This window comes from Monodelphis domestica, chromosome 1 (assembly GCF_027887165.1).
Source record: "Monodelphis domestica isolate mMonDom1 chromosome 1, mMonDom1.pri, whole genome shotgun sequence".
NCBI lineage: Eukaryota > Metazoa > Chordata > Mammalia > Didelphimorphia > Didelphidae > Monodelphis > Monodelphis domestica.
The window spans coordinates 613,953,007-613,974,188 of record NC_077227.1 but is presented as its reverse complement, the minus strand read 5'-3'; the positions used below and the strand labels follow the sequence as shown (position 1 = coordinate 613,974,188).

The window sequence follows — 21,182 nt, the reverse complement described above, 5'->3', positions numbered from 1 at the left end:
GCTGGAGAATATAATATGCTTAAAATCATATTAGAAACCGCTAGCCTAGACTGAATCCAGGTCACATTGTTTTTTTATTTTTTTAAACCCTGACCTTCTTAACTGCACCAGTTATTGACTCAATCTTTTGTTCCTGAAGGATAAATGAAATTCAGTGGGATCAATCCAGGGACCTCACCTTTTGAGCCTTATGGAATACCCAAAGTTCCTAGTATACAGCCGTGCACACTTTAGGTGTTTAGAACATGCAATTCAAATGAATGAATTCACCTCTTTATTTTCTAAAACGCTTCCCTTCTGTTTTAGTGTCAGTTCCAAGTCAGAAGAGTGGCAAGGGTTAGGCAGCTGGGTTAAGTGACTTGCCCATTTTCACATAGCGAGGGAGAGTCTGATTGAGCCCAGGTCCTCCCAGCTGCAGGCCAGGCACTCTATCCACAATGCTGTCTCCTGAATGTATGAATTTGTGAAGCAATCACCTGAAAATTTCATTTTCTAGTCCTCTAGGGAAATGTCTCATTGTTTGTGAATTATGCAGTATATGCAAATCTTATTCAAATTATGACCTGAAAAGTTCATATTTTTAAACAAATTTTCAGAAAGTTTAAAAAGGATAAATTGTAACAGTATTTCCAATGCGGGGAAAGTTAGCTAGAATTCAGGAATTTTCTGATGAAGTCTTTTAGAGTGTATGCAGTAATCCAGGAATTATCTTTAGATTCTCCTGATCTTGATAAACAATTGGGTTCAGTAAATGCTGATTAGCCCCTAGAGCTGTGCCTTAGGAAGATTATTTTGGCACCATATGAAAGATGGATTGTAGAGGGAAGCAAGGGGCTGGGGAACCAGCCAGGATGCTACTACAATAGTCCAGGTGAGAGGGGGGAGGGCCTGAAAGAGGCCAAGGAGAATGAAGCCTGAAAAGGAAGTCAATGAACTTGGCAACTAGGAGGTTAATGGTAAGCTCCAAGAGAGCAGTTTCAGTAGAGAAGTAGAAAAGGAAAACACAGTGAAGGGCTGAGAAATGAGTGGGTGGTGAGACCTTGGAAACAGCAAGAGGTATCCAACTTGCTTTCTTCAAAGCAGCTCTCATCCTTCTTTCTGCTAGAGGCTTTTCCTTGCCTTCTCTCCATCCTGTCTCGTCCTTCCTTTTAAGATTGCTTTCTATTTCTCTATCTATCCATCCATCTATCCATCTACCTATCTCTCTCTCTCTCTCTCTCTCTCTCTCTCTCTCTCTCTCTCTCTCTCTCCATCTACCTATCTCTCTTTCTCTATCTCTATCCATCTATCCATCCATCCATCTACCTATCTCTCCATCCATCCATCCATCTATCCATCCACCCACCCATCTACTTATTTCTCTATCCATCTATCCATCCATCCATCTACCTATCTCTCCATCCATCCATCCATCTATCCATCCACCCACCCATCTACTTATTTCTCTATCCATCCATCCATCCATCCATCCATCCATCCATCCATCCATCCATCTATCTATCTCTCCATCCATCCATCCATCTATCCATCCACCCACCCATCTACTTATTTCTCTATCCATCTATCCATCCATCCATCTACCTATCTCTCCATCCATCCATCCATCTATCCATCCACCCACCCATCTACTTATTTCTCTATCCATCCATCCATCCATCCATCTATCTATCTCTTCATCCATCCATCCATCCATTCATCCACCCACCCATCTACTTATTTCTCTATCCATCCATCCATCATCTATCATCTATCCATCCACCCATCTACTTATTTCTCTATCTATCCATCCATTTATCTACCTATTTATATCTCTATCATCTATATTTCTTTCACCTATCTCTCACAGTCTCTATCCATCTCTCCATCTACCCATCTCTATTTCTGTCTCTGTCTCTATCTATCCATCCAACCATCTCTATCCATGTATCTCTATCAATCTATCTATCTTCTGTCTCTATTTCATGCATACATATGAATATGCATGTATGCATGTATATGTAGATGGTTAGGTATATAGACATACATGTAGATAGTTGTTTGTGTGCTGTTTCCTCCATTAGAATAAGAACTCCTTGAGGCCACGGATTATGTTTTTGTTTTTCTTTGAATCCCCAGTACATAGCCCAATTCTTGGCACTGAGTATTTTATAAATATACATGGACAAACTGGCTGATATTGGAAACTTGCTCCAGTAAAAAGGGGGGATGGAGATGGAACCAGCAATTCAAGGGGTATATTTTGAGGACAATTATTTTCTGGATGGGAAAACATGAGTATATTTATAGACAGAAGAGAAAAAGTCATAAGTAAAAAAGATTTAGCACATGGCTGAGGGGATAGGGCAAGGTCCCAGAGGAAGTAGAGATAGGCAGAGGGATTCATGTTTGCCTCCCTCAGAAGAAGGCTACCTCTTGTTCTGATAGGGAGGGAAGGGAATAAAGTATTCCTAAAGCACAGAGTTGATGCTGTTACCCCACTAATTCAAGAAACTCTAGTGGCTTCCTATTATCCATAGAGTCAAATACAAACTCCCCTGTTTATCATTCAAAGCCCTGAGCAAACACAGATCCAACTACCTTTCCAATTCTTTCCCCTCTCTTTACAGTTTCATCAAAATGGCCTCCTTGCTGTTCTTTATACTCAACATACTCCATGTCTCATCTCTACACCTTTGCCCTGGTTGTCCTCCATGGCTGTAATGTAGTTCTTTCTTCGCCTCCAACTCTTAGAATCCTTAGATTCCTTCAAAGCTCAGATGAAAGGCCACGTCCTGTTCTGATCCTCTCTCTACTCATCCCCTCAACCCCAACCCTTGCCCCAGCCACTAGTGCCTCCTCCCCATAGCCCTGGCAAATTATCTTGTACATGTTGTCTTCCTTGAAAGAATATAAGTTCCAGAGACTGATCTCTGCTTTGCATGTCTAGTTCCTAGCAGAGTACTGATGTGTAAGAGGTACCTAATCAATATTTGTTGATTTACCTTAGAGGAATTTTAAGGTTGGGAGAAAGGAAATTAAAGGAGCTCATGTTAAATGACCTACATCTAAAAGGCCAGGTCATACACAACCACTAGTATTTATATGGTGCTTTAAGGTTTATAAAAGTTTGCTAAGAAGGTGGAGGTTGAAGTTGATGGTGGGCAGTTGGTGAATGGGGAAGGCTGGGTTGAGGGTTTGAGTACAGTGGAAAATATTTAGAGCTGCTATAGAGTATAGGAAAAAAAAGATTACTGGGCAGAATTGAGGGTTGGGTTTAAATAATGTAAATAGGAAGTAAACCCAATCCTTAAGCTTGAGGACAGAGAAAGCAGATGATAGAGATGGTTTTAATGGGGAAAGAGGGGGCAAAGAAGAAAGAGGAAAGCAAGGGAAGGGAATAAGCATTTACATGGCACCTACTATGTACTAGGCACTGGTAAACATGTGAAAAATAGTATCTTATTTGGCTTAATACCAATACCCCATTCAGGTTGACATTAAATGGGCCACTCATAAGTCCCTGGACAATCAACAAAAGGAGGTTCTTCATTGACCTCATATGGGGTTTTCTTGGCAAAGATACTGGAATTGTTTGCCATTTCCTTTTCCAGCTCATTTTTCAGATGAGGAAACTAAGGCAAATAGGGTAAAATGACTTGTCCTGGGTCACCTATCTAGTAAGTGTCTGGGGTCAGATTTGAACTCAGATCTGACTACAGGGCTGGTGGTCTATTCACCATACCACCTAGCTGCCCAAAAGGAAGTTCACTTTGCCCTATTACCAAAGGGGTAAGTGACAAAGATATGGGGGCAGTTTCTCTGGATGCAGTCTCCCTCCTCTCCATGTAGAAAGGCACATCTGGTGACCTGAATAATCTTCAAAAAACCAACAAGGCAGAGGGCCTTGGGTCCATCTGGGGGGCCTTAGGTCATCAGGAAGCCCTGTCAAGGGTGATCAGAGCCAATCAATTTCCAGGGACACCTTTATTGTCTTTTAGGGAAAACAAATTCCTGTGGTAGGGAAACAAGAACCCTGGTCCTAACTCCTAGGGGTTAACAAGGCTTAAGAATCTGCAGATTGGTAATGGCAAGTGGAAGGAGGGGTAGAAGGATTCTCGAATGGTTGGTGTGTCATGGATTTCAGGCTGGGTACGGTGGCAAATGAAACCAAAAGGAAGGCAATCCACTGGGACAATAGGGAGAGAATGAAGCATTAAGGGGAAGGCAAATATCGTTGGAGTAAGAGATTGGGAGAATTGAAGAGGCAGAAAACTGGCCAGAGAGAATTTCAGAACCAGGATCTTGGAGTTAGATCCAGGAGGTGGGGAGGTGTAAGGTGCAATCATGTGTTTAAGTGCCTGGAATGACGAAAACAAAATCATATCCATGTACTTTAAAGGCAAGTGCATCCAAAGAGGAATGTGCTCCTTTTTTCTTTTGGCCTTATTTTCTATTAAATTCAATTTTTATAAATTCTATTAAATCTAGGGATTTCCATCAAGCTATTGTGGTCTCCAGATTGAAGTCCAAGACAATGGCCATTAACTCTTCTCTTCCTAAGGTTTTCTGGGAGAACCAGAGGGAAGGGCTTGAGCATTCTTCATGTTCCTACTTTTCACCCCAACCCAGTCATTGAACTGTTGGAAATCAAAAAGATGCCATTAGGAAAAGTTGGGGGGGGTGTCCCCTGAACTATTTGATCAAATGGAAATATCCAAAAAAGAAACAGTCACATGTCATTGCACAATGATTTATTTAAATTTGATTTATAGGACCAAAGATTAAATAAAAATATTATATACAGAAATTATCATAACAGAAAAAAATTTCAGAAGTTTATAAGCAAATGTTATTTCCTTGTTAATCATGTCTGACTCTGTGACCCCCTCTGAAATTTTCCTGGCAAAGACACTGGAGTGGTTTGCCATTTGCTTTTCTAGCTCATTTTACAGTTGAGAAAATTGAGGCAATCAGGGTTAAATGACTTGCCTGAGGTTACGCAGCAAGAAATTGTCACAGACTAGATTTGAACTCAGGAATATGGGTCATCTTCCTGACTCGGGGTCCATCTATCTTATCTATCCATTGAGCCACCTAGCTGCCCAAGTACTAGATGTATCTAACAAATATGGAGTAAACAAAAACAGGTCTTGTATGCTAATTCTACTCTCATTTAATAATTTTCATAATCACATACTCTGAACTAGCTAAAATGAACCTCCCCAATCCTTAAATTTAAAAATAAATTGAGACTATGGTATTAGATTAAAAAAAAAATAAAGACATAGAGGCATTTAGGAGTAAGGAAACTCAGGATCAAATGTCACCTAGACTGACGTCCTTAGGTTGGGTGTGTTGGTCCAGGATTCCTTGGCTGAGTTTTGCAGCAAACAATGAGATGATCTGATCATCCCCAGTCTTCAAAGCCAAATCATATGCTGACTGTCCCTCTTTATTTTTCTTTTGAATACTTGCATTGTATCTGCAAATGAAATGTATGAAAGTGGAAATGCCAGGGAAAGGGTGCCTAGTTGGCTATATCCATTCTGTATCATAAAGCTCAGTCTAACTGGCCTTTGTGCTACCTGGCTTTCAAATATGGAAGCCATGATTATAGTTATGATAAGAAACATATGCACATTTGGCAATTAAAGAAAAGCACAGGATCTGTACATTTTGTACTTTGTTTTGGGGGATATATTTCTTAAAAACATATAATTCTAAATCTTGGGGCAATTTTTCCTATTACATCAAAACAACAGACCCAAGTCTATTTAAAAGGGCAATGTTTTTATTGTGCCTTTGAAAGTTCTTTACTTACCAATCCTGGGTTACACTGGCTTAAAAGGCAAGTAGGGCTCTCTCTCTCTCTAGTAGCAGCAGCTTTTCAATATCCTGAGAGCTCCTTTTAGGTCCTCTTTTCAGCAGGTCTGTTCCTTTGCCCACATTTCCCTTCCCTCTTTTCCATCTGTGACTCACCTGAGAACTAAGGAACTTACCTCAATAAGGCTGCTATGCATTCCTTTCCCTCTGGCCCCAGAAGACATGCTTCATGAAGAGCTGTGTTTCCAAGCCTATTTGGAGAAGGGGGAAAGTCTTTTTTATTCCTAACGAAGGCTATGGTATCATCAGGAACACATATCATGAGGAGAGGATGGGCACTAATGGGTAGATACTGTAATGCTAGGAACCAATATGGATTCTACCTCAAACTCCACCACTGACATACTCACTAATTGTGGAAGGTCACATCAGTTTCTTTCTCCTTTGTTTATAGAGATGCTGTGAAGATGAATGAGTTTAAGTTGTAGAGAAAAAGAGTTTTGTAAATAACTTATTTTAAAATACGAATATGAATATATACATATGACTTTTGGGTCAAAGGCATCCTTCTGACATGCAGGGCATCATTTATTTATACCTAAATTATGTATTTATATATTTTTATTTATTCATATAGAATTTATTTTATATACATAAATAAAACACACCAAGTACTTCTCACTTCTATGGCAAATCTGAGGACTTTGATAGATTGACCCCCCTCTAAAATCCCCATAAAAGCACTTATGCTCACAAGGCTTAAAAAAAAAAGGCTTCAATACACAGTGAAGGTCATAGAAAGAACTCATTTCTAAGTCCATGATACATCAAGATATCCTTCTCTTTCTCTCTTCCTCCCCGACAGATACCTCACAGACCTTGTGACCCCGAGCAGGGCCCTTAGCAAGGGGAAAGGACATCTATGGATGGATCTATGCCATAGAAAGGCAAGAGCAAGAGAATCAAGTCACCATTTCCCCTTAGTGACTTCTATAGCTTATATTAGACTGGGTGAGGTTCGTTCCTAGCATGAGGAAAGGGCTTGGATTTCCTTGATTATTTGATCCTCTTTCATTGCCCTTAGCCTTGGCTACTATCTCCTCCACTCCGGCTCTGCTGTTTTGCTCTACATTGTTGTCAGGAATTATGGGTCAGTCTTATCTCTGTCACTGTCCTCTCTTTCTCCCCACTGTTCAGTTTTGCTTAGGTATTTGTTCATTTTCTTCCTCAGGAAATCAACTCAGATTGTCAACACTAGGATCTCAACTGTCTTTTTGGTTTTTCAAGAGCTAGGATGCCTCCAGGAGACTTTCAGCTTCCTGCTCCTTACACTTGGGTCCTACACAATTCTGCAATGTGGACAAAGGATTTCTTCAGGTGAGAGTGGGAATCTCCTCTTACCCAAGTAGAATAAAGCCACCCTACTTAACCACAGACTGTTTCCTACCCCTGATTGGGCTACAGTGAACTCGTGCCACTTCTTTCTTTCCTCTGGCTGTCAACACTTTCCAACAGGTCTTTGGGGGTGGGGGAGGTGAGGGGACTTCCTTTTCCATTTCCCTATTTTCTTTCCTATTCCTTGGTAGCTGGATTTAGCCAGGCAAATTACCCAAATTCCTTCTTCACAGAACTTTGAAAGGGGAAAGAGGAAGAGGAGAGCCAGTGGATGCTGCTTGAGCTCTGGAATGTGACTTGTGGAGTCAACTCTGCCCTATAAGCCAGTGGAGGATCATATTCCTGCAACATGTACAAGGAACGTTTTTAGCTAATGCTGTATGATGGTATTACATATGCAGAATAACTTTGATAGAGTTCATAGAGGCTATCTATGGCACCTGCCAGATTTGTATATATTACTTATTCATAACATCACTCACCTAGACTCCTTTCTCTCCTCTGACCACTGCTATCCCACTGGGGTAGGCCCTCCTCACTTCACTTCTGGACTATTAGCTTAGTGGTTGATCTCTCTGCCTCAACTCTCTCCCCACTCCAATCTATCCTCCACTCTCCTGTCAAAGGCCTCTTCCTAAAGTGCAGGTCTGACCATGGAACTTTTCCTAATCAATAAACCCCAATGGTTCCTGACCTCTAGGAGAAAATCGACTTTTTTTGCTGGAGTTCAAAGTCCTTTATAACTTGCCCCTTCTGTACCTTCCAGTTTTCTTGCACCTTTAATTCCCCTCATCCCATACATATATACTCTGTGATCCAGTGGCACTGGCTTCCTTTGCTGTTCCTTGAACATGATGTTCCAGTTCCCAATTTGAGGCATTTTTATTGGTCGTCTCCCATGCCTGGAATGTCCCGACTTATTTTTACCTCCTGGCTTCCCTGGTTTTCTTCAAGTCCCAGTCAATATCCAACCTTGCAGAGGAAGCATTTTCCAATCTCCCTTAACTCTAGTGCCTTTCTCATCTGCTTATTATTTCCAAGTTATCAGTATGTAGAGCATGTTTGTATATGGTTGTCTTCATGTTTCCCCCATTAGACATTGAACTCCTTGAGAACAAGGACTGTCTTTGGCATTTCTTTGTTTCTCTAATGCTTAGTACAGTGCCTGGCACATCATAGGTATTTAATAAATGTTTACTGAATACAGTTTGCTAGTCTGACACAGACAAAACCACTTTCTTAAGTGAGCGTATCTTCTAGGATTGATTTGTCTTGAGAATAAAAACTGGTCAATGTATTTAGGGCTATACAGAAATCAGGACAGGCCTACTAAAATCAATCAGAAGGTTTAATGGGAATGAGGCAATGAATCTGAAATAAATGTATGCCATGGGCATGCATAACTCAGTTTCTTCATGCTTGTCTTGGTTATTACTGATTTCCTGTATAAGCGTTTGTTGTGAATTGCAATTTTTAAAGTATATATCTATTTTAAAGTAGTGTTCATTCATTTAGAAAAGTACTAGATTTTGTCTTTTTTTCTTTTGGCTTTTACTCTCCTTATAACTGTACTAAGGAACTCCTACCACATCATTGTGATCCATAGGTCCCAAGTCCAATTTAGCTGCCAGTGGGCAGTTGACTTCCTGAGACTTTCTGGAAGATAGTGAATATAATTTCCACAGGCCTTACCTGGTCATTTCAGGGAACATAGTAGGAAGCATGGAGGATAATTTTTGGAAATATAGATGGGCTGTGATCTCTATTTAAAATTTTGGTTCAAAGGAGGCTTTCAGGCTTTTGAAATTATCTGATAAGGCTGCTCTATACCAGCTAAACTGAGTAATTCAAGCCCAAAGAAATATATATATGCACACACACACACACACACACACACATATATATGCACACACACACACACACACACACACATATATATGCACACAAACACACACATATATCTATGAAGCAGAGACAAAAAGCAATGGGAAAAGAAAATCACCATAAAAGAAAAAAATACCAACCCTTCCAAGGGAACCATTGAGCAGAAGGCCTCACAGGATAGAGCTTCCTTTAATATTTCCTTAGGTGGTGGAAGCTTCATCTTTTTCTTTTTTTATCAGGCTCCCCTCCACCTGGGATCCCACTCTTGGCACTTGGCTTGGTACCCTCTTTTGGTTTTTAGTTCCTACCTCCTCTCTTCTCTGAAGCTGGGTCCCTTACCAGTTGATAGAAACAGGATGTAAAGCTGGAAGGGTTATCATTTTTCTTATCTGCAAAGTGAAGTAGTTGGATCAAATGATTCCTGAGGACTTGCTAGGATTAGAACCCAGGTACTCTGACTCCAAAGTCAGTGCTTTTGCCACCACATGAGATGAGTTTGGTTTAGAGGAAAGAATGGAAGGCTTATCTATCTCTGAAAAGTCCCTTGTCCATATTTGAGGTACTTTAAAAGGGTGTTACTCTTAGCCACACTAAAGGGAAACATAAAGGGTTATAAACAAGGAAAAGAAGTGACAAGGTTCCTATAGATCATAATGACTAATTCTAGTCTAGGATGGTGGACACTACACGGGGGCCCAGCATCGCCCAGAGGGCTATGCCATGACCTTCACATGCTGGGAAGAGAGGCTAGGCCAGTCATGGACCTTGTCTCCAATAAAACCTCATCACCTCCTTCACCCATAATCATCTTCTTGACCTCCTCCAAGGATTGTACTTGGCCATTCCTTGTATCTCCAGCATTTAGCACAATTACCAGTATGTATTAGGTGCTTAATAATGCTTACGGAGTGATCTGGATTTAGTGCTGCTAAACGGTTAAAATCTAGCAATGATTTAGGCAACTGCAACAGCAGATATATAGGCAGAATTTCTTCTCTACTCCAGCATGCCCACACCATGGGCCTCCCCCTCTCCCACCACCCATGGCAGGCATCCTTCCATGAGTGCTGGGCTCTACTAAGGCAGTGGATGGTAAGGGCTCTGCTTTCTACCTCACCCCCTTTCATTTTCAGTGAGTAGCTGGGATGATCTGTGATTGGTAGAGCATATATATATATATATTCTCCTTCCCCCAACCCACCTCTTTCCTAACATCCGTTTCCTTCAGAGGTATCACCATCCTTCAAGTCACTGAAATCTTGGCCCTAATTGATTTCTCAGTCTTATTGATCCCACATAGTCAAACAGTTGCCCAATCTTGTCATTCCTCTCTAACATTCCTCACATATTTCCCCATCTCTCCACTCACACAACCACCACCCTAATTTAGGCTTCATCACTACTTGACTGAACCACTGCGGTAGGTCTGCCTTCCTCCTGTGTCTCTCCCACTCCAATCCATTCTTCCTATGGCTGCCAAAATGGTCTTCCTAAAGCACAAGTGGACTATGACACTCCCTAATAAACTTCAGTGGTTCACTACTGAATCTAGGATCAAGTATTACTCATTTTAATGTCTTCTTTGAATGTCTGTTTGGGTTTTTATCATATAATTAGCTAAATAGAACATGTGTATAATTTATAAACACATATCCATGGGTATGACCTTTTTTCTTTTGTGTACTGATGGGGTGGTACACAATACTTGGAGACCCCTGCTTTATGCAATTGCACAGATTGTTTTCTTTCATTCTCTTTGGCTCCCTGATATCCCTTCTTTAATGATCTTATCTTGAGCTGATAACATACTGTTCTGAGATCTTTCTTGGTTTTTAGTCAATGGCTTCAGGTTGTCAAAAAGCAGGCATTTCAGGTCTCCTGGAATCTGCTCCCTCTATAATGAGTTTTCTTTCCCCTTAGTTCAGAATATGGAAGCCATGTGCCACGAAAGCTACCTATTCTCTCTTCCATCTCCCAGAAAAGCCTTCTCTTCGGATTGCCACATGTAAGGAACAGTTGCTTCTTTAATTCTAGAGACCCCTCTGGCCAAGGCTCTGGAAGATCTCTGTTCTTACTCCATGGGCTCCTTGGGCTTTTAGGCTGCCAGAAAGTTAACCACCGACACTTAGCACAGTGATCGGCAAATAAAAGTGCTTAATAAATGCTTATTGACTAACTGATTCATATCCACCTTTTTTTGGCCCCCTAGAGAAAACCCTTAACCTCTCCCATACTGCCACTGTATGATGGTTAAAACCTAACAGTGACTTCTGCACCTGCAACAGCTGGCACATGGGCAAAATGTCCTCTTCCTTCCAGTGTACCCACACCACATGCCTCTCCCCTCTCATGACTCAATGGCTATGGCAGGTATCCTTTAATGGCCTTTGTGCTCTACAGCAATGGATGGTAAGAGCTCTCCTTTCTCTACTCCCTTTTCATATCAGAGAGACATCAATGTTCCTTTGGAGATATCAATGTTCCAGCCTTGAAAATCTGTGGGCAGAAACTGTCCTGATGTTCAGTCTTGTCTGGTTCTTCGTGACCCCATGAACCATAGCGCACCAATAACGCCCATGGAGTTGTCTTGGTAAAGATATTGGAGAGGTTTGCCATTTCTTTTTCCACCGAGTTAAGGCAGAGGTTAAGTGACTTGCCCAGGGTTATACAGTCTGAGGCCAAATTTGAACTCGGGTATTTCTGAATCTAGCCCAGTGTCTTGGTTGATCTGACAAGCAAATTCAGCAGACCGTTATGATGACTAGTCTGGCCTTTATTGGTGAAGTTGGCCTTTCTACACCATTGCTATAGAGTGACATCTATGCCTGCCACTATGGCAGTCATGTGGGCTTGGCACCATGAGATCTCCTCTGCCATAATCCGCATCCTGGGCTGATCATGGGATGTCCATATTGCTCCTAGTGGCAAACCTCTCCTTTAGTCACCCTAATCTCTTCCTAGAGCATTGGATTTGGGAGTCAGCAAGACCTAGATTCTGATAAACTATTGATATGACCTTGGGAAAGTCACTTAATCCCTCTTATCCTCAGTTTCTTTATCTGTAAAATCAGTGAGTAATACCCAATGCCCTCTAGTCAATGCCTTCAGTCTCTAAGTTCTATGACTCTTCCATTAAATTCCTGATTCTGGGTTTGTAGCTCTTTGTAGGCTATATATAACTGATATATGCTTGGGGCAGATCTATACCATTCCCCTTTATGGTCTTCCTGTTTATTATTCCTATCCATCTTACCTCTTCCTATACATTCTGAATTACTGGGTCATGGTGGATGTTCCTGCTCTGGTGCATGGAAGGAAAAGAAAGAATGAAATTTTAATCATACAGTAAGTAATATTAACTATTCTTTTTCATCTGTCAGGGTAGGATTGGGATATCAAAAACACATAGCACTGGTAGGAAGGTCCTTCCAAAGGATGCTCCAGAGTATCAATTCTGTCATTTCTGTGGTATGGGGGAACTTTATAATCAGATAGCATTTGTAGGGAAGTAACGAACTTTTCTTTTTTTTTTTTAACCTTTTCTTAAGCTTTAACTTCTGTCTATGTATGGGTTTCAAGGCAGAAGAGCAATAAGGGCTAGGCAATTGAAATTTTAATGACTTGCCCAGTAGCTGAGGGCAGATTTGAACCCAAGACCCTCCCATCTCCAGGTCTGGCTTTCTATCTGTGGAGCCATCTCACCATCTCTAAACTTTTCAGTTTGGAGAGACACAGAAAAAATGGAGTCAGTTCTTTCCAGATATTGGGAGTCTCTACCAGACATTCTAAGATGTCCTAGTGGAATTTAGAGCAAGACTCCCACTCCATCTGAGAAAGAAATCTGATTCTACTTCCAATTCCCAGAGTTCCCCAAATGACGCCTAGAGTGGGTTGTTGAAGGACATAACTACCATGACCCAAGTTTAGTGGCAAAAATGGTACCCTTTCAGGGGCTACCTTGTAGCACCTTTTGCCTGGAGAGGGGAAGAAGCAGCTACCTACTGAGACAGAGTTTGTGAGCCGCAGTGATCCCCCACTCTCAGAGGGGCAGGCCCTTAAGAAAGGACAAGCTAACGAAGGGACATACTGAAAAACATTTCCAGGGCTAAGAACTTGAGGGATTGGGACAGTATAACTATGGTGAAAGTGTAGTGGGTCAATCAATCAATCAACACTTAATTGCCTACTATGCGGCAGGCATTCCAGGGTATCCTGGGAACTCAGAAGGGATTTTTTCAGTAGGCACAGGCCCTGTAGGTGACACAGGGCCATCTCAGTGAGGGCAGAGAAACTTTCCTTAGGCCTAGAAATGTCCAGCTTCCTCTCAGGTAGGGTAGAGGAAAGAGAAAAAGAAGCGTTTTATTAAGTGGCTGTTATATGTGGGGTGCTGTGCTAAATACTTCATAAGTATTATTGAATCTTACAACCTGTTGGCCGAAGGGAACTTTATTCTTTCCCTGTGAGTCATGCCCTCTTCACTTCTCTGACTTTCCTGCTGACTGGAGGATGCTGAGTGAGTTTGGTCCCACAATGTACCTAGAATTTGGACTGAGGTGACCAGTCACTTGTCTGCTTATCCTGAGTTATGAAATCAGAGGCTATTGCTCCAGGAGAGCCAGTGCCCACAAGGTGGGCATAAAAAGTCTAAATTTTAATAATTTGGCAGAAAGATCTCTGGACTAGGAGTCATGACACTGACACTTTAGTGCCACTAGACACTAATTCCAAGTTTTTATTTCTTCTTCTGTAAAAAGGGCTGGCCAGGGTGGTCTCTAAGAAGTTCTAGTACTAACAATTGGTGTGTCTGGGATTTGGGTTCCAACTACACCTTGGCTCAGCCTCAATTTCATTAACAGTTGAATGATCCTTCTCCTCTCTGGGGACTCAATTTCCTTCTTTTGTAAAATGGAGGTATTGTACTAGATTGGGGTGAAACTGAATATCTTGACAACTACACTGTATTTCAACAAGTTTGGTTTCCTTTGTAATCCCCTATATTTTATTTCATGCCTTTCTGTTTATTTTTGATTATTTGATTATAAGTTGGTACCTTAGAGAAAGGTCCCTTTTTTCAGCTTTCACATTTTACAAAATGTGATGGGAATGGAAGGGATAAGAAGACTGGGTGTGACCTATCTATAGGCATAGAGTGGTAAAGATTGAAACTGCATTCTTCTCACACTTTTTTCCCTTTTCCCTTGGGGATTCCAATTTTTTCAAAGAACATCTGCCAGTTATTTCTCTATACTCTTACTATACACATATCACCTAATAGCTTAATTTTCTTTAACTGCTATTATAATCCATTTTCCATTTTTATTCCAGGGTGTTGACTGCCAAGTAAAACTTCTTGCCATTCCCCACATTTTATCCTTTTATGCCTCTAAATGACTGACAAATTATTTAGCTAATCTGGAATGCTTTCTCCTTGTTATCATATTTGCCAAAAAGCCCTTTCTCCTTCAACATTTACTTTTAAAAATAATATGCCTTTCTGCATAATTCTTATTCAAGTCACTCCAGTCATTCAAGTGATCTCTTCATCTTCATCTTTCTCTGCAGCCTGGTTACCTAGTATTTAAATGTATATCTCCCATAACATTGAAGTTGGCTGTATATACAATTACATTTCCTTTGTGTGAGCTGATATGCATAAATTGGTCCCTCCTGGTAGACTACTAGTTAAATGAAGGCAGGCCTATCTCTTTTCCTTTCTTTATAATCCTCTCACAGCCTGGGTTTAAGTGTTTTGCACATAGTATGGATTGAACTGATTTAAATAATGCCTTTGCCTTATTTGCTGTGAGAATTCTCCTAATTGTGGCATTATAACTCATCTTATGTCTGAATGTTATAGTAGACTTCTGAAATATTACAGGAGAATTCTGTTACTAAGTACTTTCCTTCTTATTTATTGTTGAGTTTATGTAGTACTCTTCAAATACCTGCACTATACTGTGGCACATATTTTCACTTTGGAATATGATGATTGAAAAAATAGAGTATGTCCTTAAGTTTTCCTTTAGAGAATCTCTTATTTAATGGAGACTCAATTCAACATGTTTATTAAGAACATAAAGATATCTGCAAATGATGATGGTAGGCACTGAGGATACAAAAGACAGAAATGAACTTCCATTCTACTTAGATGCTAAAATAAATAGCAAGCTTTGCCTAATTTAGTTGCTATAGTGGCTGCTCTGTAAAAGAAACAACCAAAAATTTATCTTCAGAATCTAAGAATCATGGTAGATTAAGGCAAATTCCTTCCTAGAAAACATCACCATTTAAGGGAGGAAAAATTCTCAACACCATATAAAAGAATGTAGGAAAGGAGAGAGAGGAAGACACAATTGCTGGTTAACTTGAATGTGGCAAATTTGAGAAGGGAGGTCATTTTCCATGCACTTTATGCAAATACTAACCTCTCCCTGTCATCTTGTCAACTAGTTCAGCTAATGTTCTCAGTTGCTGCTTTACTTTTCAAGAGGAAACTGTGATTCAGTAAACATAGAGTCTGCTATCACATGCCTTCATTTTCACTAGTATACATGTATTTCTCTTTAGCAGGTTCTACTGGGTGCATATAAGTTCATTCTGGTAGAAATGATCTAGAACCCAAACCCTTGGAACATTCCAAGCAGGTGGTCTGCAGCCTATCAAATTATTCAATGGGAAATCCAACGCGTAGACAGTGGCCTGGGCTGAGCTTCCCTCCACCTGGCAGATAGATGGATGAGGGAAGAGTACAATGCAATTGTTTGTTTGCCAGTGAGCACTGTTCTCAAAGGGAGAAACACAACCAAGTAAATCCTAGATAGCATTATTAAGGTACATTATTCTGCAATACTGGAGAGAGTGAGATTTGAAGCACTTCATTTGTTTATTAATGTATTTATGCATTCATTAATTCATTTATTTAACTGCCTTGACCAAGATACTGGGATAGTAAAAAAGATAATCTTCTTTTTTGTTCAGGGAGAGGCCACCTTTTGTTGCACTTTATTCTTTCACCTAAATGTGACCTAAATCATACCAATAACAATAATTATAATAGTAATAAGCACGATAAGATATAAATAATATAGATAAACTAGAAATTATTATACTTAGAAGAAACATTACAAAATGTTATACAGAAATAGTAAATAAGTGGGTGGCTCTGACTGGAGTTAAAGCAAATATGGAAAACCAGAGAACAGAATATACCAAATATCAACTCTATTAGATGCCTCACCGAGGAAAATTTCCATATTTAGGACCAATGAAAAATCTGCGTCTGCACAATTTACTGTTAGGAGGCTTCTTCCAATAATACATTACAACTGTATATTAGGTCAATAGAGCTTATAATGCTATAAGACCAGAATCATCTATTATAAAAATATATATATGTGAACCCAATACAAATGTTATAAATAACACCATAGAAGTTGGCCCTCATAGAAGCTGACAAAAGAATTTACAAAGTACTTTAAGATTAAACACTTAACAACATCTGAGACAATTATCTAGAAAATAAATCTTTCTAAACAACTTAGGATATTTTGCTATTTAAGGATCAGAGATCTGAAGCTGGTAAGGATTTCAGAAGAATTTCTTGTCCAAAGTCCTCAATTTAGTTGGAAATGAACAAACTGAGGCCAGGGAAGGGACTTGTCCAAGGCAAGTGTCAGAGGTGGGATATGAACCTTGGTCCTCTGCTCCAGAGCCAGTAGTAGACTTTGCTCATAAAGATGTTCTATTTGGTAGAAATAGTTTAAAACACACACACACACACACACACACACACACACACACACACACACACACAGAGAGAAAATAATTCTAGAAAAAACACAAATAAGTTTGAAAACTAAGGCAAATCCAAAGTAAAGTTATTTATAATCTTAGCAATTGGGGCAGTTTCATATATACTAGCTAAATATTTTATAGAAATGATGCCATTTAGGAGTGAATTTAAAACAGTAACCATGACAAAAAAAAAGGAGATTTCCATTCTAATAACAAATTATTTTAATGTACTCAGCCCATTATTTTATAATGATCAAATACAAATAAAGTGACTCCATGCTGGAAATGATACTCTTTAAAAATACTCAGGAGAGATACCAAATGGAAAATACTACTGATTCTATCAAAAACTACAGTATGGCTGAGATGACAGAAGCCACCAAAGGCTTCTGTGGCCAAGGTGCTGTCAAACCAGACCCATGGGCTATTTCAGACTTATGGCAGCCACTGACACACACAACTGATTTTCACTTCTATAAACTCCTCATAAGAATAGCAACTCTTGCTAATATCCACACATAAATTTGTGATGGGATTCTATCCAATGTGCCAGGAGTACTCTGCGAATTCTCTTGACCTCATAAGGATCTCAGTGGAGAACATATGATATAAAATCAATCTCTTATGCCTCATTTCTACCGTTGCCTAGCCTCCCATTTCAGATTATGCATTTCTTTGGTAACAGCTATTACACTGCTTCTTTTTTAATTCCTTGTTTGCAATAGACTTGCTCATGCCCATCCTACTACTCTACAGTTCCCTTTGGGGGTTATACTCAGCTTCAATTATTCAGAGACTGTAATATTCCATAACTAACAGCATACAATAACATCAGAAAAATAATGGCAAGAATGGATCTTTGTTTTTGGAAAAAATATAGGGTCATTAAAAGAACTTGCAATCCCTCAAAGGTTAGAATCTTATTGCCCATTTGCAGTATCTGTCTAAAATAGGTTATATCTATAGATTGTTCATTCAGTTGTATATTATAGTCTGAACAATAGATATTCTTCTTCCTCTTGGTTTTTCCTATGTGGATGATTAGGCCAAACTCTTGAGTGGTTGGGGATCTCAAGAGGCTCAGCAGCATTCTGAGATTTGATGCAGTGTGGACACTGACATTCAAAAATTGGAACATCTAAAGGACTTCAGTATGGAAAGAGTCCCTCTTAGACTTTCTTTGCACTGGATCTCTTTTACAACAGTGGGGACAACATTGGTGACCATTTGTCTTCCTGTTTTATCTTTTACTTGATAATAATGACCAATGGATCCCTGAATGAGGTTATTAGCATCTCTTTCAATAGTACATTTTGGATGTATCAGTTTGTAATGAGGATAAGCAGATGAGCCCCTATGATCTATGGAATCCAGAGCCACTTCTTGTAGGTCTCAAAGGCATTCTAGCTGAGCTCTAAAGTTGTGAACTCTGGGTGGCTCTTTGATGTCTTTTGTAATGACAGCGGGACAAAGGAAGGTCTGTATTCTCCCAGAGCACCAAACCCTTCTAGTATGAGCCAGAATGCATATAGTCCATTGGAAGATGGCCTCCAATCCTATAGATCATGGCAGGGGGAGTTTACCTGTTGGCCTCCATTACAAATGGGAGGTAACCTGCTGGAGGAGAGCTGACAGGATGAAATTTTGCTGTATCAGACTAAATTCTTTTTTACTGTCAATAAGCAATAAACATGAATAAATTTTATAACTTCTTTCTATCATGCATTTGTTTTTCTCCTTCCAATTTCATTCTTAATTGTCCTCTCTATGACTTTTCTTAGTTGGATATCAGTCAGTTAATAAACATTTAACAAACAACTACCAAGTATCAGTACTTTTGCTAAGGGCTGAGTATATAACATGAAACAAAAAATAATCCTTGTCCTTGAGGAGTTCACATTATAATGGGAAAAACAAGTAACAAGCAAATATGTACAGACAAAGGATAAATAGGTAATAATTAAGATAGGGGAGCCATTAGAATTAAGAGAGGTTTGGAAAGGCTTCCTATAGATAGGATTTTAGTTGGGACTTAAAGGAATCTAGGGAAATCAACAGGTAGAGAGGAGGAGGGAGAGCATTTCAGGCATGTTAGACGGCCAGAGAAAATGCCCAGTTAAGAGCTGGAGTGACTTGTTCATGGAACAGCCAGGAGGCCTAAATGTCACTAAGCTTTCTTTAAAGTGGGTTTTCCTTCTATTGCCTCATGCTGTTTTATTATACAGTTATTGTTCATAATCTTCCATTACCTTTTTTTCCATAATATTTTACAAAAGACTTTGAGTAGTGAAGTGAATAGGGAACTGGACTTTCAGGCAGAAAGAATGCAAATCCCACCTCATCTATTATTAGCTGTGTGACTCTGAATAAGTCATTATACCTCTCTTTACCTCAGACTCTTCCTCCAGAAAATGAGAGGTTAGTTTCTAAGGTCCCTTCCAGCTCTAGACCTAAGATTCTATCACATTCTAAACTAGCACTGTTCCACTTGGATAGTATGTAAAGTATTTTCTAACAATGATGGTTTTAGGCTCTAGGTTATGTCATTATATAAATTTGTTTATAGTGGTTAAATTTCTGTATGAAATTGTTATAAACATAATTGATGTCTTTTTCTCTATCCATTTACCCTTTATGACAGTTTGTTCAAATAGGCCAGATTGAAATTGTTTTGAATGCACTCAGGGCAAAACAACAACAACAAAACCAAGCCTTTGTATGAATTTTGATTCTTATTCAAGAAGGGTATAGTTGGACTTTCACAGCTATTTTTCTATAAGGGATTACCATAGTTTCCCAAATGATTGAATAGTGTAATACAGAATCTCATTCTATCTATTGTTTGTTGATTACAAACTAGCATTTGGTACAGTAGAACAAAATATAGTCTTAGCCTTAAAGACTCTCCATTAACATGGGTTAAATATTTTATACATGCATGTATAAAATCAAACAAGATTCTCTGACCATGGAAATAATTTTGTTTACTGATCTACTGTGTATCATCAAAAGAGGCATCAAACAGGGAAATAAATTCTCAAAGGTATTTGCCAGTATTAAAAAGGATGTCTTGTGCAGAGTTCAAAACAATTCCCCATCAATGTCAAGGTTTTTTCAATGTCTCTCTTCATAAATGACATTTTGCTGATTGCATCATCAACATAATCCATAGTCATTCAAAAGAGAACGAAGTAGCCACCCATTTTAGGGAAACAAAGCAAATGAAGATCATTTATTGCCTATACTATGACATCCAATGGGTAGAGCACATGAGTTGGTTCAGCAGCAGGTGATGCAGATGGACAATAAGTTGACTATGTTTGAGAAACTAAAAAAGACTTTCAATGTTCAAAGCTGCCCTCTGCCACAAAAATCCACATTTTTAACCCCAATATTATCTTAGTAACATCTATTGTTTAAACACCAATATTCTCTTTTAAAAGTCATTCTGTCTTAGAATCTATATTAAGTATTGTTTGCAAGGCAGAAAAAGCAGTAAAGGCTAGGCAGATAGGGTAGTTTATTGCCCAGGGTCATAGTGTCTGAGGCCATATTTGAACCCAGGGACCTCCCATCTCCAGGCCTGACTATCCACTGAATCACACAGCTACCCCTCTGACATTCTCCTTTAAAAAAAAATCACACACACACCCCAATAGTCTCTTGACAATACTAACTAGAAGACTTTGTATCATAAAATATTTCTTTCTTTAACAATAAAAACTGTAACTCAGGTTGAATAGTGGGAATAACAAAGTTGCAACTTGTTGCCTAAAAAGATATGCATGTGAGAAGTGGTATAAGTGGCAGCATCAAGTGTATAACATGAGCCAGTTATAAAAAAAGAACAGATGAAAAGCCCGAGTTTTACAATAGTATCCAAGAGATATTTTTAAAGGCTACAACGTGGCTTTTGGCTTGTTGGGTGAACCTTTATAGGAAGATATGGACAAGAATGATACAGGAAAAGAGTTTGGATACATCTCGGGTCTGTGCCAATGAAAGGAATATGGAAATCAATGAAATCAGGCAGATCCATTAAAGTATAAAAAGTAGTATTAAAAAGTGGAGCTTTCCACTCTCTAGTCTTTTTTTTTTTAAACCCTTACCTTCCATCTTGGAGTCAATTACTGTGCATTGGCTCCAAGGCAGAAGAGTGGTAAGGGCTAGGCAATGGGGGTCAAGTGACTTGCCCAGGGTCACACAGCTGAGAAGTGTCTGAGGTCAGATTTGAACCTAGGACCTCCCGTCTCTAGGGCTGACTCTTAATCCACTGAGCTACCCAGCTGCCCCCTCCATTCTCTAGT

General features: G+C 39.5%; 1 protein-coding gene across 2 annotated transcripts in view; it reads right to left on the bottom strand.

The window, feature by feature from the left end:
* Window positions 1–4,715: 4,715 nt before the first annotated feature.
* Window positions 4,716–21,182, bottom strand: part of DZANK1 (double zinc ribbon and ankyrin repeat domains 1) — a 146,670-nt gene continuing 130,203 nt past the window's right edge. The window contains exons 20-21 of one of the 2 annotated variants that reach the window (XM_007476645.3): window positions 5,979–6,053; window positions 4,716–5,461 (exon numbers count right to left, since the gene is read on the bottom strand). In XM_007476645.3, coding sequence (XP_007476707.2) covers window positions 5,296–5,461; window positions 5,979–6,053 — 241 coding nt within the window. In that variant the 3' untranslated portion in view covers window positions 4,716–5,295. Of the gene's footprint in view, window positions 5,462–5,978; window positions 6,054–15,945; window positions 16,107–21,182 lie in introns of those variants that run through there. The other variant, XM_007476646.3, reaches the window with a different exon arrangement.